Below are 17,283 nucleotides of genomic sequence, written 5' to 3'. Positions count from 1 at the left end.
AGGTGGAAAAACTTGAAAAATCGAGTCGAGAAATATTACTGGGGTACATCTGTGTGTTTCTCTTCCCATGCTGATTTTGTCCCCAACAGCAGTGTCCTGTAAGAAGTGTAGGTTTAATAGGAGCAATGTTTCCAAGTGACATTTACAATTAACACCTATACAAAATACATGGAAAAGAGTAGGAATTAAACAGCATGAGAAAAGGACTTTTTAGGAGTTGAAGGTAGATGTTGACAATCAAACCTGCTAGCCACTGCACAACTGTTTGCTGCTGAGTTGTAGTTTCCTATTGCTGATGTTCCACCAAGTTCTAACATCATAATTTCCCAGTTAATCTGTTCTTAAAACCTACAGTCCTTGTTGCAGTGAAATGTGACATATTTGCAAAAACAGAACGTGGCTGAAGAACATCTAATGGTTCCTTGTGTAACTATTTCTTTGAAACAGAATCAAAGGTGGTTAACTTTATTTAGAAAGGATAATGTTCCAGCTCACAAACACTCCCTCCCCCCCCACAGTAAGAGTTTTGAGGAGGGTACCTGCAGCAGGGTATGGCAGTGATCATTAGCCTATAATTTGAAGAAATATTGTCCTTTGCCCACCCCATCTCCTTCAAGGCATCTTTGGGGATGCCCATTCTAATGCTGGGATATGCACAACTTATTGCTGGTTGCAATATTGGTTTGTGCTCTGTATTAATGCAACACCATATTCTGGAAGGAATTAACTGAAGTTACATGTTTCTCATGTAAGTGACCAGCACGTTCTGAACGCTCTTTCAGAAACACAGAGCAAATCGGCATTTTAGGTGAAATGTACAATAAATTGAGACTTCTTTTTCTTGCAAATATTTATAGTGACGTTTCAAATTAAGTGGAACTTATGTTTGATTTGAAAATATGCTGTTAATATGCATACTCAGGCAAAAACACAGGCACATACATAGGGGGTTTAGAACCCTCAGTTTTAGTTTCTCTAGTCTGTGCCAATACACTACAATTCCAAAATATTTTTTGTGTAATTGCTGAAGAAGAAGTGGAAAAAATACTGGAAACTCTTCTGTGTTATGTTTGCATTGTGGTATCACTGTCTGGAATTCCTGTCTCATGTGAAATGTTTGATGTAGTGCAGAGTTAAGACTGGAAAAGCTTAACAGTGTATACAGTTAGAGATTGCTAATACATATGAACGTGTAACAAAACACCTCTGTTTGTAGGCAAAAATTAAATGTGAGGCAACCTGCACTGGACAACTGATGTTGAATTCTTGTGGATTATATATACAGGATACAATGAAAAAGTGAAAGTGTGGAAAGGACTTGGGAAAAAATGTAACTTACTTCTAGCACCAGTTTTAAATAATTTCTTTTTTTTTCATTGAAAATTCAAGTTGTTTTTTCAATCAGTTTTCCAGATCATATTTCCCTGTCTGGTACTTGAGTTGTAGTCAGTTACAGTTGCAGTTTTATTTTCACAGTTAACACTTTAAGACATTGCTGCTGCTGGTGTTTGTTCATTTGCTTATTTAAGTGGGATGCTTCTCATTAACCCCTTCATCACTTAGTGTAGGAAAGGACATAAGTGGTGCAGGATGGTACAGGAAAGACATGAGAGTTCCCGAAGCTCCTTGTGAACTCTGCAGGCTTCTTTGAAAATACTAAGTGATTTCATGATTAAAATGAGAGCTGACTTTCAGTGCAGATGGATGCCAGGCATTGAGAATGGGGATGAAACGGGCTTACATACCAAACTGTGCCTATAGAAAAACATAAAACAGTGACTGATTCCTGGCTATATGTTGCTGCTCAGGAAAAGGGCATTGGGTTTGTTTTGGGTGGTTTTCTGCAAGCATCTGTTCAGTGGTAGTTTAAAAAAAAAAACAAACCCCATATTGAATATTGTGTCCCATTTTGGGCCCTGTTCCAAGAGTTAGTAGAAGAGGAAGAAGCATAGAGAAGAATGGCAGGCTTGGACTGGCTTCTGGAAGAAGGAAAGGGAAATAAGGTTGGGGCTAGTCAATCTGGAGAAAGGGCTGTGATGAAAGGGATGAAGAAAGCCAACGTGTATGTTCCAGAACTTGCTGCCGAGGGATACTTTGAAAGATAAACCCATAGTGGTTTCAAAAGTAAACTGGACAATCCCATGGGGAAGAAGACTTTAATTACATGGGGTTTGGAGCAGCCTATGATTCTGGGCATGCAATTTTTTGTAATTGCTAAGTTTTTAGTGGCTGCAGTTAAAGAAAATACTCAGACAGTATTGTTCACACCTCCCATGTTCTTGTGCTTGTTCCTTAGGCATCTATGCTAAGCCTTTCAGAAACAGCATACTCTCTCAGTCAAACCTTTGAATTAAGAGCACCAACACGTGTACCCAAAAAGAAGCATGCAAAAGAAGCTTGGCTGGTTTTAGAGCATCTCTTTGGATGTGTCCCAGTATTGTTGCAGGGAGGGGAGTATTTGTATCCAAGGTTTGCTATGTAAGCTAAACTGAACTTCTCAGTAATAGTGAGGCATGAATATCTTTGAGAGGTGCTCAGGATTTTAATTTTGGATTGTTGTGAAGTTGAGTGTAACTTGTTTTGTTTTTAACAAAACCACCTTTGTGATGCCCCTTTTCCAAAACCAACCAGTGTTTTGTGTCTGTCTTCCTTTGGATAAGACCAGTTCCTTTCTTATCTGTTGCTCATAGCTTTAGTTTTTTTCCCTCCAAGGGCAGTTGCATGAAATTGCTGACTGTTCCCAGGTTTTGGTCAGCAGCTGCAAGACAAAGTAGTCCTCTTAACTTCCTTTTGCATCTGTATAGTGAAGCTTTGGCTTTGTCCAGTAGTAGTACTGTCTTCAGCTCTGAGATCACACTGTTAACAGTTTGCAGGTGGAAAGGTTTTTATATAACTATAAGCTGTTTGTTTATGCCTTAAACAAACAGTTCTTCATTAGTTGACAATATTCAGGGTCAACTGCCTTTCTTCCAAGTCCTTACTTATTTTTGGAAGCTCAATCTGAAAGGAGAGGGCTGTGGTGTTTTATCTGTGATATACCATCTCCATTAATGTCTCAAAATGCAGAACTGCTTCTGGTTTGTTACAAAATGCTATTTTAAAATATTAAAATATAGTTGTAATTATCCTGAAGATAAATAACCTTAATGCAAGGTTTTCATGTGAGGAAATCTATGCCAATACCGTTAACTCTCAATTGCACTTTTTTATTTTTGTCCCTATTGGCTGCAACATGTGTTCAAGACTGAGGAGCAAAACCATCTTTGCCTATGTACTTACAAATGAAATACTGCTTTATGTCTCTGAGTTGTCTCTTTGCTTCCAAGGACCAAATGCCAAGAGAAAGAGGCCCTGTGCTGTCAGGTATACAGGGTCCCAAACTTCCACTGGTAATGACAAACATTAACAAACGTGTTTTAACTCTTTCAGTGCCGTTTTCTGATCTGTGCCGGCTGGCTGAGTCTCCCTGTGCAGAGTTACGGTTTCTAAAGCTGACAGATTTTTTATTCCAGTCTAAGTATCCTAGAAGTGTGTTTACATGATTGGAAAGAGGAGACTTCTTCCTCTGAATTGCAGCTGTCCCTTGCTTGTGGTTTGAAACTCCCAACTATTGATAAGTGTAGACAGGGTTTATATAATACATCAAAAGGTCTCTTGCTAGTTCAATAAGCACGAAAATTGGCCTGTGGTGTTTACATCTTGATCTCTGCTGCCAGAAGTTTTGTCTCTCAAAGTATATAATCATTGTCTCTTGCATCTCAAAAGTAATTTTCTGGTATTTGCGTATGTCTTTGGAAGTATGAGTCGTGGGAAAATACAGGCTCAAAGGTCTTGCACAAGTTTACTGACTCCTTGTTTTGGCTTAGTCTAGTCTATGCTGCTCTCCCAGTTCTCCACATTTTTTACTATGGCTAGGACAAAAGACATAAAAAACTTTGATCAGGGTTTAAAAATCAGAGGTGATTTCAGTTGTTTAAATTTACATTTCCTATGGAAGACCAAGCCAGTGATACCTTTTTATCTTGTGTTCCTAATGAAATATGGGGCAACATTGGTGTTCCTGCAAATTCCCTTTGAAGAGGATTCTTTTAAAGGAATGCAGTTGCCGTAATGTGGTTTACAGGAGGAAAAAATTGAAAGCATTCCTCATCAAATTAATATTTAGTATACACCGATTTTTTATTTATTCTACTGAAATGAAAAAAGAATTCTATAAGCCATAGAAAATTTGGGAATAAATGTGACATTTTTGTGACAATGTAAAGTAGTCATTTTCCATTTCACTTTGTTCATCTTTGTCTCTAAAACTGATCACAAACTGAATATAGTTTCTTACTCTTCACTTTAAACAACTAAAAAATTCTGAGTTGTCTTTAATTTCTTCACAAAAAGTGAGATGGTGAGAGGATTAAATCACTAATACAACAAGAAAGACCTTAAAAAGTAGACTAAAATCTTTTTATTGTATAGATCCTTAAATAGACAACTTGCCTCATTAATCATAAAGTATTAATAATAAAATATTTATTTTAAAATATTTGATATAAAAACTTCATTTATATCCAGAGACAGTCTCTGCAATATAAGTAGGAAAATGTATAATGTTCTAAATTTTAATTAAATTTAGTCTCTTTTCTTATTGTCTCTCTCACACTTCATATATGTCAAAGTAAGCAGCACTTGAATACAGTGGAAATATTGAGATATTGGATATTCGTGTTACTTAAGTGAGCCTCTTTAAAGTCTTCATTGGGCCCACAAGTATTTGAAATATGTTGTAGTTAAAATTTGAAATAATTTAATTTTAAAATATAACTTTTTCAGAAAGGAAATGACAAATTACAATAATATTTAATTAATAGCTTACTTATACATGGTATAACTCTACTTCTTAAGACATCGTGTGCGTGATGTTCTGAAGTACCCGTTCGTGAGATGTGGGCAGTGGCTTTCCCAGAAGATTTTAGTCTCAGAGCTCAATTTTCAAGAAAAGTCTTTCAAAACTTTACTGTCTTGGACCCTAACACACCTTCCCAATATTTTTAACCCTCCTGTCCTATGCGCCCTCCATTACTTTGGTATTACAAATTCTGTGAAGATTTTGCACGGAGGCCTAAACATGCTTTATAGATCCAGTATGTTCTCCTGTTTTCTCTAATGAATGGTAATTATTTGGTATTATGTTTCTAATGAGGACTACAGAAAAACCTGTCCCTTCTGTGACATGAGGAATGGCCTGTTTACTTGTATGCCTTCAAACTCTCTCTGTGTAAGGGACTGGGAACAAGACCAGCAAAACTTAATTGTCTATTTGCCAATTCCAATAGCAAAAAATGTTTAACATGAGAAGATCTCATTGTCTATGAATCCATTGAAATATCTGTCACTGCATGGGTCTTGTGATCCTCTCAAAGAAGGATAGTCTGTATTTCTTCATTTCCATTTTTCTTTAAAGACTATTATACTTTTTATGATCTTGTCAATCAAGTTCTTTATTTGGTTTCTTCTGAGTGTCCTTTTCTTCTTTACAATAACTTCTGATGTTTGAAACAAAAGGCTTTTGCTTCGTCTTAGCAATGTTGATGCTGTTAAACGACTTTAAAATGTTGGAAAGGGAGAAAGCAGACTGTTAACCTACTGAAGTGTGTTGGTATTAGGAACCTTAAATATACTTTTCTCCCCCTGTTGTATATGACAATTGGTCTGTTTGGCTTGTTCTAAATGTATATTCTCAAAACCATAAAATTAATTTCTCAAATCCCTTTGTCACTTCAATTTTGCACTGTGCACAGTGTCTATTTCAGTAACTTCCAGGGGACTGAGTTTCATGTTTACTGTGTGTTCTATATGAGTTGCATGTTTTCATGTGTTTAGTAGGGATTTTGAGATGCTAATCAAATGTAATTGTTCTTGTTTAAACTATTTCCAGGTACACCCACCTTTATGGAAGCATTAGCAGCCAATGGTACAACCAATATCCAGACATCTGTAGCAGGAGTGACAGCCAGCAAACGAAGGTTCATTGATGACAGGAGAGATCAACCCTTTGATAAAAGGCTACGTTTCAGCGTGAGACAAACGGAGAGCGCGTACCGGTACAGAGACATTGTTGTCAGGAAACAAGATGGATTCACACATATTTTGCTATCAACAAAATCATCTGAAAATAATTCATTAAATCCAGAGGTCAGAACAATTCTGATTTTGGGAGGGGAAGGGGGTTTGAAGTACTTGCCTCATTTCTGCCTGTTATTCAGGCACAAATGTACACAAAACATGATACAGGTTCTTACTTGCGAGATGTTATATGTGCAGTTGACTTTGTGTGTAATTCATTTGCATTTAAGAACTCTGTTATCTGACCATGTTGATGTGTATTGGCTTTTATAAGATATGCAGTGATTTACAAAGTGCAACTTGAAAAAAGATTTAGCCTCAATTAAGGTTCTTTTTTTTTCTGTACTGGTTGCATATGCCATCTGCTGTCCAAATTACAGAAATGCTGAATGAGTGCTTTAGTTACAGATAACATCTAATGGATCTTTCCTTAATGATTTAATTATCTTTGTCTAATTACATTTTTGAAATGCAAAGCTTCTAACACATTAACTTTCTTTTTTTTGAATAATGAAGAAAGTTAACTCTTCTAATATGATGGTTGAGTGGATCCTAAGGAAAAATTAAAGATGTTGAAGGGTCTCATGGGGGGAGGAAGGGAAAAGAACAACATGCTACTTTGTAATGATGGATTAAAATTATTCTTATGAAATTTTTATTTTTCAGGTAATGAAGGAAGTCCAAAGTGCACTGAACACAGCAGCTGCAGATGACAGTAAACTTGTGCTGTTCAGTGCAGTTGGTAGCATTTTCTGCTGTGGTCTTGATTTTATTTATTTTATACGACGTTTAACGGATGATAGAAAAAAGGAAAGCACTAAGATGGCAGAAGCTATTAGGTATGTATGATTATCTTCAGTCATCTGGTGGGTATTCATCATGTGGCCTGGCTTGTTCTGTCTTTATTTCAAAAACCTCTTATTCAAAAAGATCTCAGACATTCACCTGTTACATTATAGCATGCAGCACTTCTTTATGCTCCCTGTGCCTTTCTATTTGGGTTGTCATTTCATGCATTTTTAATTTTAAAATTTAACTGTGAATACTGGGAGTATTGTAATACTCCTCCAGTTAAAACCAATATTAAAATACTCCAATAGCCATAGGGTTTCAGGAAAACAAATTTAATACACCAAAATTCAAGATGTGTATTGAATGAGTAAATTGATGTAGTACGTTCAGAGCAGTGGAATGATGGATATTTTAGAGGAGTAGATTAATACTGGTGATCATCATCCCAACACTACGTACCAAACCTAACATTTGAACAAAAGAAGCTGAGCTACTACTAAGTAGAAGGAAATGTATGGAAAAAAAGTATTGATCTTGGAGACATGTTTTAACAGTACAAAAAGTACCTATCATTTGAGCACTGCTTTTGAGATCCTGGTCTCTTGCATGCTTCCAGAGTATCTATATTCTTTCGAGCCCTGTCTTCTGTTGTTGTTATCAATGGTCATGTTTCTAAAAAAAGGCCGTGGACATGTAAATCCTGTTTCATTGGAGGCACAGTTGATTCATAAAGATTATTATAGTTGTTTTGATCAAAGGAAATTCTTCAGTCATTTCATGTAAAAATTGCTCATACAGTGACTTCAGATGTGGCCAGAAGCTCCTAGCACTGAGTTTCTATCACTATTATAATTCAGGCCCTTCCAGAAACTTGATTTTTCACCTAATATTCATTGTTAATAAAATGGGCAAAGGTAACTTTAAAGACCTATGAACACACACCCTCCCTTTCAAATAAGGTATTTTTCATATGGTAGATGGTTGTCTCTGGGATATTCAGACATGATTAACTTAAGTCTCTGGATGGGATGTTTGTATGATGACTTGCATGAGATGGTTCCAGGTTTGGGTTTGTTTGGTTTTTTTTTGCATTTAGCTATTTTGGCTCACTAGAATGAGGTAAGAAGCAGTGTGATACCTTTAGTGCTGAATGCAATATAGTAAAATTGTCCTGTTTTGCAGAAATACGAAAATATGTAACACAGGGAGCAAACTTTTAAAATCACCTGTGTATGTATTCATACACACATGACTGTTTTTTCCTAAGAAGCTCTTGGAGGCATTACCATTTGAGAACAGAGAAGCATCCATATTTTGTGGGTACTGGAATGAATTGTCAATTTTGTTGACAATGAGGATGAGAATATGCATATGTCACTTAATAGCATAGTATCCAGAGTAGTATTACCAACCAAAAGAAGGGAGATGAGGAGGGGAAGTTTACAGGTGTGTGATATGTGATAACAGATCTCTACTATATATGTTTGTACATCATTTTAAAAAGCAGATTTATTTGTTAAGAAAAGCTCCTCATGGAAAATCATTAATGCTTTGCCTGTCTTCATTTATACCTTATTGCTCTCACTTAAAAACACAGGTAAATACCTTACACCAGTGCTATATGTAAAACAGTGAGAACCAGGCAGGGCTGTGCCACAGTTGTGGTGCCCAGAGGTGAAGAAAGGCTGCAGACATATCTAGGAGAGCTATGAGGCACATTAATGTACCAAAAGTGCCTTATCAGCTGATGCTTGTAGGGGGGTGTTAAATCTGCACCTGCTCAACTACTGTGATGTGCTGGGCTGGGAGCAATGCTAGGCTTTTACAGAATCAGAAAATGGCTGAGGTTGGAAGGGACATTTGCAGGTCATCTTGTTCAACGTGCTTAAGCAAGGTCACCTAGAGCAGGTTGGCCAGGACCATTTCCTGGTTTTTTTAATATCTCCCAAGACTCAGAGTCCATGACCTTGCTGGCTGCCTGTTTGGTCACCCTCACAGTAAGAAAGTGTTTCCTACCGTTTAGAGGGAACCTCCCATGTTTCAGTTTGTGCCCACTGCTTCAATAGGCACCACTGGAAAGAGCCTGGCTCTGTCCTCTTTGCATCCCCTTTCAGGTACTTACACACACTGATGACATCTCCCTGAGGAGAGATGTCACTCAGTCCCTGGTCACCTTGATGGCCCTTTGCTAGACCATCTGGAGTCTCTCTTTCACTGAGGAGCCCATAAGGACACTAGGGGTGAGCAGAGGGGCAGGATTGACTCCTACAACCTCCAGACAACATTCCTCCTAGAGCAGCACAGGATACCACTGGCCTGCTTTGCCCCAAAGGCACACTGCTGCCTCAAGTTCAGCTTGGTGTCCACTGGGAACCCCAGCTCAATTTCTGCCAAGCTGCTTTCTGGCTTGGCTTCCAGCATACATTGGTGCCTGGGGTTGTTCCTCCCCAGACACAGTGCTTTGCACTTCCCTTTATTGAGCTTTGGGAGGTTCCTGTCAGCTCATTTCTCCAGCCTGCCAAGGTCCCTCTGGATGGCAGCACAATCCTCTGGTGTATCAGCCTGGTTTTGTATCCTGAGCAAACTTGCTGAGGATACGCTCTGTGCCATCAATCAAATCATCAGCAAAGCTGTTGAACAGTGCTGGAGCCATCACTGACCCTGAGGGGTGTAACACTTAAATTACTGGCCTGTGCTGTGAGTCACCACCCTCTGGGCCGGCCATTCAGACATTTTTCAGCCCACCTCACTGTCTGCTCATCCAGCTCATACCTCAACAGCTTGACTATGAAACTCTTATGAGAGACAGTGCTGAAAGCCTCACTCTGAACTCTGTGTAGATGATATCCACCCCTCTCGCCTCATCCACCAAATGACCACCTCATTGTGGAAGGTTATCAGGTTGGGTTTGAAAGTGATGTTATTGTGGAGATGAATTATTATGGAGTTTTCAAGGGCTGGTGTATTTTACACTCTCGATATATGTAGTGAGCACATGTTTCTGTTTCTCTTCAGGAATTTTGTGAATACTTTTATTCAGTTTAAGAAGCCTATCATTGTAGCAGTAAATGGCCCAGCCATTGGACTTGGAGCATCTATATTGCCTCTGTGTGACGTGGTTTGGGCCAACGAGAAGGCTTGGTTTCAGACACCATACACTACTTTTGGACAAAGTCCAGATGGATGTTCATCCCTTACATTCCCTCGGATAATGGGCCTGGCTTCTGTAAGTAGCTTGCAGGGTAGGGGCTGGCAGCTTCACAATTCAGTTGTGATAATTTATCCAGTGTGATTTCAAGACTTTTTGCCTTGCTATGTTTTCTTTTTCTTAATTTTTTTCTTTCTCTCATGAAAATCTTTCATGAGAAGTCACCCTTTATAGCTTTTTTGCTCCATGCTCTTACAACTTAGTCTGCACCTGCATGCACGGAACAGAAAGCAGGCACGGGGCTTAATCCCACCTTTGGCCCTAATGGTGTCAGAAGGGTGATGTGCTGTGTACCAAGACACACCTCCCCTGCTGTGCCTCGTCACGACCAGCCGTGGGTGTCTTGCATTCAGCACAGCACCAGTGTGACACTCGGTGTCCCTGCACTGCACAGCTCTGTGGCACCAGCCAGGAGCAGTCTTTTGCCAGTATGCAAATAAGTATTTCGGCTTCCATGCACTCCTAACAAAAAACTATTTAAGAATCTCCTACCTACGTTGTTTTCATGTTGCTTAGTGGTTTTTCAGGCTGTGTTCTTTGAAAACTTAGACCTACGTCCCATTCCAGTTTGGACAGGGTGAAACAAGTGCTTGTGGCTACACCTTTTTTCCAAAATTGCTTTTTATTATAAAAGCCATTTTTTTCACTGTAGGTATTTATTAATTTAAAAATATACATTTCAATATATTAGAACACCAGTTTTAGAAGATCTAATAGCTAATTGTGTCATGTCTGGATTTAGTTATTAGAAGAGAACAGAAAAGGTAACTAAAATAGATTAACAGTTATAAGAGTATCTTTAATATCTTAGCATGTTTCAAACTACTGATTGTTCCTTTCCCTTTTTATTTGGCCATCCATCTATTCATCCATCCATTCCATCCATCCTTGTCCTTTAAAGACTTGTGGTTGTTACTTTTCATTTCTTTAGAAGTTGTACAAAAAACACGAGCTCTTCCCTAGTGTACTCTTTCATGTGTGTTTGTGAATGCTCTCATTCTTAAATATAAAGATTTAAATTGAAAGCTTCCAGTGGTAACAATTCCATAATGATCAGTGCAAAAAGGGAAAGAAATCCACTGTTTTTTTTACTATCCTTGGCTCTCTGCAGCATAGCAGTGTCTCAGTGGGACAAAGCTGAACTTTACTCAGCACATTTCATGAAATATGTTCAGAATCCATACTGAAGACTTTGATAAAGAGGCATGCTTTTTGTCTGTAAAAGAGAGAGAGAGAGCGAAGTCAGCGGGAAGATGTTATGAGTGAAATGCAAAACATTCAGGGGAAAAAATATACAAAACAAAGAATTAAGGCCTCTGTATGCATCATAACATTTCCTACAAATGTATCAATTCAGCAGCAGTAGTGCCACCCCACTGTTGTTAAGCCAGACTTACGATGCAATGTTGTTAGCTGCAGCTATGTAAAAATCTTCCCTTGCAAGATTGCTGGAAATATCTTCCCTGTGGGGTCACTCACCTTCTGTGGGTGAGCAGGTCTGTATGTCATGGATGGGTTTCTTTTTTCACAAACATTTTCAGCCGTGGGCTTATTACAAGAAATTTGAAGCCCAAACTTTAGGATTCAAAACTGATACCATCTTAGAAATACCAAGAATTTTAGAAGTGTTCTTAAACTTGACTTTTGAGTTTTGTAAATAATCTGTAATAGACATTAAGGTGATATCTGTATGGGGAGATCCTACTGTTTATTTGCCATGGAGTTCTTTCTCTGGTTGTCTGGTCTGAGATAGAAAGCACAGGAGCTGATCACACATCACACACTGGGTTTCCCTGCCTGTCCCCAGCACACATGGCAGTATTTCTTACGCTTTTCTGTCAGTCACGAGGGATACACGTTTCCATAGTGCCTGTAGTCCACATCACAGCCAGGATCTAGGGTGATTCAGAGGCCAGCTGCCTTCTGATCATAGTGCAAGAGAGCTGAAATGCTCCATGGCCCCTGGTGCCTGTGGGCTTGCACAACAGGACCCTGGTGAGCCTCAAAGCCCTCACTGGAAGAGAGTCCCAGCGAAGTTCCTCTCTGGAAGGAGACATTTTCTACTCAAAGTAGAAAATGAAGGTTGTTAATGAGAATCTTATATTAGTGAAATATTTTTATCATCCTCCTTTCTATTGCTGTAGTGTATTTCTTGGAAAGTAACCACTGAGTGTGTTAATTTTTACGGCAGGTACAAGGCATGATTACGATTAAAGCTTGTTCCAGCAGTGGGTCTCCAGCACATGTTGTGTATAGATCAAAAGGGGAGATGCCAGAGCAAGACATTTCCCTTCAAAACCTGTCAAGTGAGAACATTAATGGGATGCTCATTTCTTGTGAGACTTTATGCTAATGCTGTATTACAGCTGGCAGAAATAAGATAACTGCACCCTTCTTGCTTATGGTGTTTCATGTTCAGGAGAACTCAGTGGTTGCAACTAAGTTTTAGGGGAAAAATGGTTTTCTAGCATTCATTTTTATCCTTGCAAAAATACATGTGAAGATACATGTAGACCTGACCACCTGGCTTAAATGTTTGCCTTTCCTAGCTACTAGTTAGATTGACTTCACATTTTGATCTTTCACAGAAATGTTAAGTGGTTTTTTGAATTATTTTGGAAGAATACTTTTTCCCCAACTGCATAGGAAAAAGGATTCCTTTTTTAGACAACCATGTGTACATCTCTGATTTTTAGCTAGTATTTCAGGTTATTACTATTCACATGCATTCTGGAAAATGAGAAAGAATGGTTAATGAACCTTGTGGTTTTGATTTTGTGTTCACAGAAGGTAGAACTATAAGGTATAGAATTTGATCATAGTGCAAGAGATTCAGGTTTTCATAAACTAATATATGTGAATCACAGCTTTCCATAGTAACTGTGAAAGATGTGCTGATGGTAAAATCAAAGTAAAATGTGCTAGGAAACTGGTTGGGTTTTTCTTGCATTCCTAATGGACTGGCAGTCAGGAAGCAAACTTCCAGTAGAACCCAGACTTTGTATTTCATTACAAAGGAACTAATAAGAGACTGCAGAGTTTCCAAATTGCTTCATGTGTAAAATGACAATACCAGAAACGTGGTACCACAGTAAATAATTATTTATTAAGTGAATAATTAATTATTTGACAACCTTAAATCAAAGTTGCTGAAATAATTACCAAAATTTCCAGTATTAGAAAACATTAAAAAACTCAGAATTTTTCCCTCAAAAGTGTTACACCTGTCAGGTTTGTGTTTTAGAACAGCCTTATTTCCTATATTACAAGAGGCAATAATGGGTTTGTTGTATTTTTCAGTGGGAATAAGTCATTAAGAATCAATAATACTGATTTTTTTTTTTTTTTGAGGTTGGCTATTACTCTGACTTTTTAATTTCCACTGGCTGTTTTCATGCAAATGTCACTGCAAACAAAATTTAACTGTATAAGAAACTTCACTAATGCTAAAATTAAAGTGGTTGTAGGACAAAGCTTTAATGGGGAAATTGGTAAATAGTGAAGTGCATGATAATTACAAATCAAAAACATTTACAGAACTAGAGAGAGCATCTTGTTGCATAGAATATAGTACATGATTCTGTACCTTTAAACCATGTGCAAGTTCTTTTAAATACTGGGGGTTTTTAATAAGACTACTATATCAGATTCTGAAAGGATTTATGAGTTCAGTATTGGACTCTTGAAGAAAATGTGAATGTTTATTTTCTATGAATTTGGTCAGAAATTGGAATACATCATTATAAAGGGTAAGCTGATGTATTCAGTGCTGTTTTACAAATTTACCAGGCATTGTAATCTATTCCCGCATAAACAGATAACCAAGTCAGCAATACTGCAAGAAAGCCAGAGCTGACAAACATTCACAGCCAGGAAATGACAAAAGACATTTTCACACTTAACCCTTAGTCATAGACATCCACATTTCAGTAACTACTGCCCTGGTACTGGTCAACAACATGGACCAACCAGCTGTAGGCCAGCATTTTTCTTTGTTTAATTAAAATTTGGAAGAGCTGTAATAAAACTATTTCAAAGAGTGCAGGCATTTTTCTTATTTGTTTTGAACATTCTTCCTTTGATGAGTTTTGTCTCATTACATTTCATACCAGAAGTAACTTTTTATCCCTTCAGGCCAATGAAATGTTGTTCAGTGGAAGGAAGTTGACAGCGCAGGAAGCTTGTGCCAAAGGACTCGTCTCCCAAGTGTTCTGGCCGGGAACATTCACACAGGAAGTAATGGTTCGAATTAAAGAACTTGTCACATGTAATTCAGTTGTAAGTTTCCTTTATCTTCTTGTATTTTTGTGATTAGATGAATAAGAATTAGTCTAAGTCGTATTAGACTGCATCTTTTTGTCCTTAAAAAAAAAAGAGCCTTTTCATGAAACAAGGACTGCATTGTAGTACAGCAGTGGCTTTTGACAAATTTTTGTGTATCTTTCTGGTTTGGGGTTTTTTAGGGTTCTTTTTAAAGTTTCTATCTAACTCTTCTTAACTACAGTGTACTGTGGCATATGATAAGGAACATAAAGCAGCCTTGGATTTTTACAATATAATTTGGTATTAACAGAGTTGCTGAAGTCCAGCTTAGTCGAATCAACAATATAAACAGTTGCCCTAACACCTGCAGAGAAACACAGAAATCTTGAGTTAGCTTGAGTTGTAACTTAAGTTACCAAGGAAAAAAAATACAGTCTTTGGCATTATGCTGGACTTAGTTTTATGAGTAAAGCACAGTGGTTGTGTGGCAGTTGCACAAGATAGTATCAAATGGTGGTAATTTTAACTTTCTTAAAAGAAAAGGTGCAGCACAAATTAACTGTTCTGTGCATTAGAAAATTTGGATTTTAAAAGCAAATTATTCATTTTCTAAACAGAAAAAACAAATGAGATTTCTTTTCAGTGTATTTTAAGTGCTTGAGAAATCAAGATTGGCCCAGTTAGTAGAGCAGTTTGGGATAATAGTGTTATGATTAGCCTTCACCAATAAGGTCTTGCATTTTTCTGTAGTTGTAAAACCATATTTTTTTTCATAGTTATTTTATGATTTTCATTATTTTCACACTTTCATGCACTTTTAAATTGTACTGGTATAAGGTAAAGAAAATTTTGTGTGATGCTAGAAGAAAGATGACTATGAGAAACATTTCTTACAGTCATAGTATGTCCATGAATTGATAAGCTTAAGTTGATAATCAGCTTCAGGATTCATCCATATAGACCTGTTATCCACTCATAGAAGCACATGTGGTGCTCAGTTCTTAGGCAGTACTAACCCAACTCCCCCTTTTTTAATTCTGGCCTAGGTACTTGAAGAATCCAAAGCTTTAGTACGTAACATCATGAAGGTGGACTTGGAACAAGCAAACGAAAAGGAGTGTGAAGTTTTGAAGAAAATCTGGGGCTCAGCACAAGGGATGGACTCAATATTAAAATATCTGCAGAACAGAATTGATGAATTCTGATGAGATGCCCATTGACACTGGAATTGTATTTCTTGGACATCAGGGCAAGCAAAATATGCCCATTTAAAAAAACCTTATATAAACTAACCCCTTGCTCAGCTTGGGAACAGGAGTGGACACACACCCCCTCCCCTTTTATTGTCAAGGGGTTTAAAAGTACTGTATCACTTAAATTTGAACAAAACTCCTTTCTCCCTGATTGTTACATGCAGATATATACACACACTAGTGTATGTGTGTGCATGTATCTATATATGTCTTTTATATATATATATAAATGTAATATGTGTGAGAGTGTGTATGTAGACACACACAAGCTAAAAAACAATAGAGTGCACTACCAAACATCTCTTTAAAAGCTCTAGTTTTTGTTATCTTTGGCTAGTACTGTATCAAATAGAGAATGAATTAAAAAGTGAATGGTGTTGCATTATTTTCTGTGTGGCAGGGAAGTCTGGAATAATGCTTTTCTTTTTCATGAGAATACAGAACTGAAACGGGTATTAGCCAGCCCTTGCTTTCTCTGTCCAACGAGTCAGCTTAAAGAAAAGGCACTGTCTCAGAAGAAGGTTGAAATACCTCAAGTCATGGAACATTCTAAAATTTTGGGGCAATTACACCCTACTATGCTTAAATCACACATACCCCAAAAAGAGAGTGTGCTCAGGATTAATGCTAAGGAAACACTCTGTTATTTTTTGGGGAGGAGGTATAGAGGGGTGGGAGGAAGGGGCAGGAATATGTCTGATTCTTACCCAGAAAGCATGAAGAAACCACTGTCTCTTAGGGAAAGGGAATGAGGGAGAGCTAGAGGGAAATGGAAGGGGGAAGGAAAACAAAACCAACACAAAAGCTTGTTTTGCAGTATTAGTGAATCACTGAATATCTTATGTATGAATATCCTAAGTTATAAGTTAGTTTTAGTGGGTTTTTAAAAATCCTCTCTGGGTTGTTCTTTTTTTGTTTGGTTTTTTTGTTTGTTTATTTTGGTTTTGTTTTTTTTTTAATAACTACGTAAGTGCTTCTGTTGCTGGGTGAAAATACTACTTTATATACAGTTTGGGTTTTGGTTCTTTTTTTCCTATTTGCTGGTTTAATTGATGTATTACACCAAAAATGCATTTTATGTTCATAAATTTTAGGTTCACTTAGAATATATTATTTAATAAGTTAAAACTCTTTTGGCACACTATTAAGTAAAAAAAAAAAAAAACCTCTTTAAAAAAAAAACTACCTTATATTAGATGTTTAATGTTCTTTGTCTATGCTTTTTTATTATTTGAAATATACACTATATGCAGTATGGTGTAAAAGAGTGCCCTGTGTAAATAGACCTATTTTGCATTCCTTTCAGGAGTGGTTATTGATTCCTGACTGCAGATATCTATTATTACTTGGGTATCTGTGCTTGCAATCTTATTGAATGTATTATGAAGAATGAAAAAGAAATCAAACCTTATTTTTGTACAGTTTTGAACTTTTTACTTGGAACTGACCCACCTCCCCTTCCCAGTGGAGAGCTGTACAGTGTGTAAATCTGCCTTTACCTTGGATTGGTACAGTATTTTTGCATCTGTGGGACCTACTTCTTTGTTCTAGTAGTTTGAACTATATATAAACTGTACAATCTGTAAAGTTTTTATAGAATAAATATTCAGCTGTGAAAACTGGTTAAATAAAACTAATATTTCTTAACAC

General features: G+C 37.3%; 1 protein-coding gene across 5 annotated transcripts in view; it reads left to right on the top strand.

Annotated features, from left to right (window-relative positions):
* CDYL (chromodomain Y like) overlaps window positions 1–17,277 on the top strand; it is a 106,136-nt gene extending 88,859 nt beyond the window's left edge. For all 5 annotated transcript variants that reach the window (XM_069008186.1, XM_069008190.1, XM_069008188.1 and 2 more), the window contains 5 exons: window positions 5,930–6,186; window positions 6,784–6,956; window positions 9,925–10,135; window positions 14,252–14,395; window positions 15,427–17,277. In XM_069008186.1, coding sequence (XP_068864287.1) covers window positions 5,930–6,186; window positions 6,784–6,956; window positions 9,925–10,135; window positions 14,252–14,395; window positions 15,427–15,585 — 944 coding nt within the window. In that variant the 3' untranslated portion in view covers window positions 15,586–17,277. The remainder of the gene's footprint in view (window positions 1–5,929; window positions 6,187–6,783; window positions 6,957–9,924; window positions 10,136–14,251; window positions 14,396–15,426) is intronic.
* The last annotated feature ends 6 nt before the right edge of the window (window positions 17,278–17,283 follow it).

The sequence above is a fragment of the Aphelocoma coerulescens genome, chromosome 2 (genome assembly GCF_041296385.1).
Source record: "Aphelocoma coerulescens isolate FSJ_1873_10779 chromosome 2, UR_Acoe_1.0, whole genome shotgun sequence".
Classification (NCBI taxonomy): Eukaryota; Metazoa; Chordata; class Aves; order Passeriformes; family Corvidae; genus Aphelocoma; species Aphelocoma coerulescens.
Note: the sequence above shows the minus strand (reverse complement) of the source record. Positions and strands in the feature narration are given on the sequence as shown.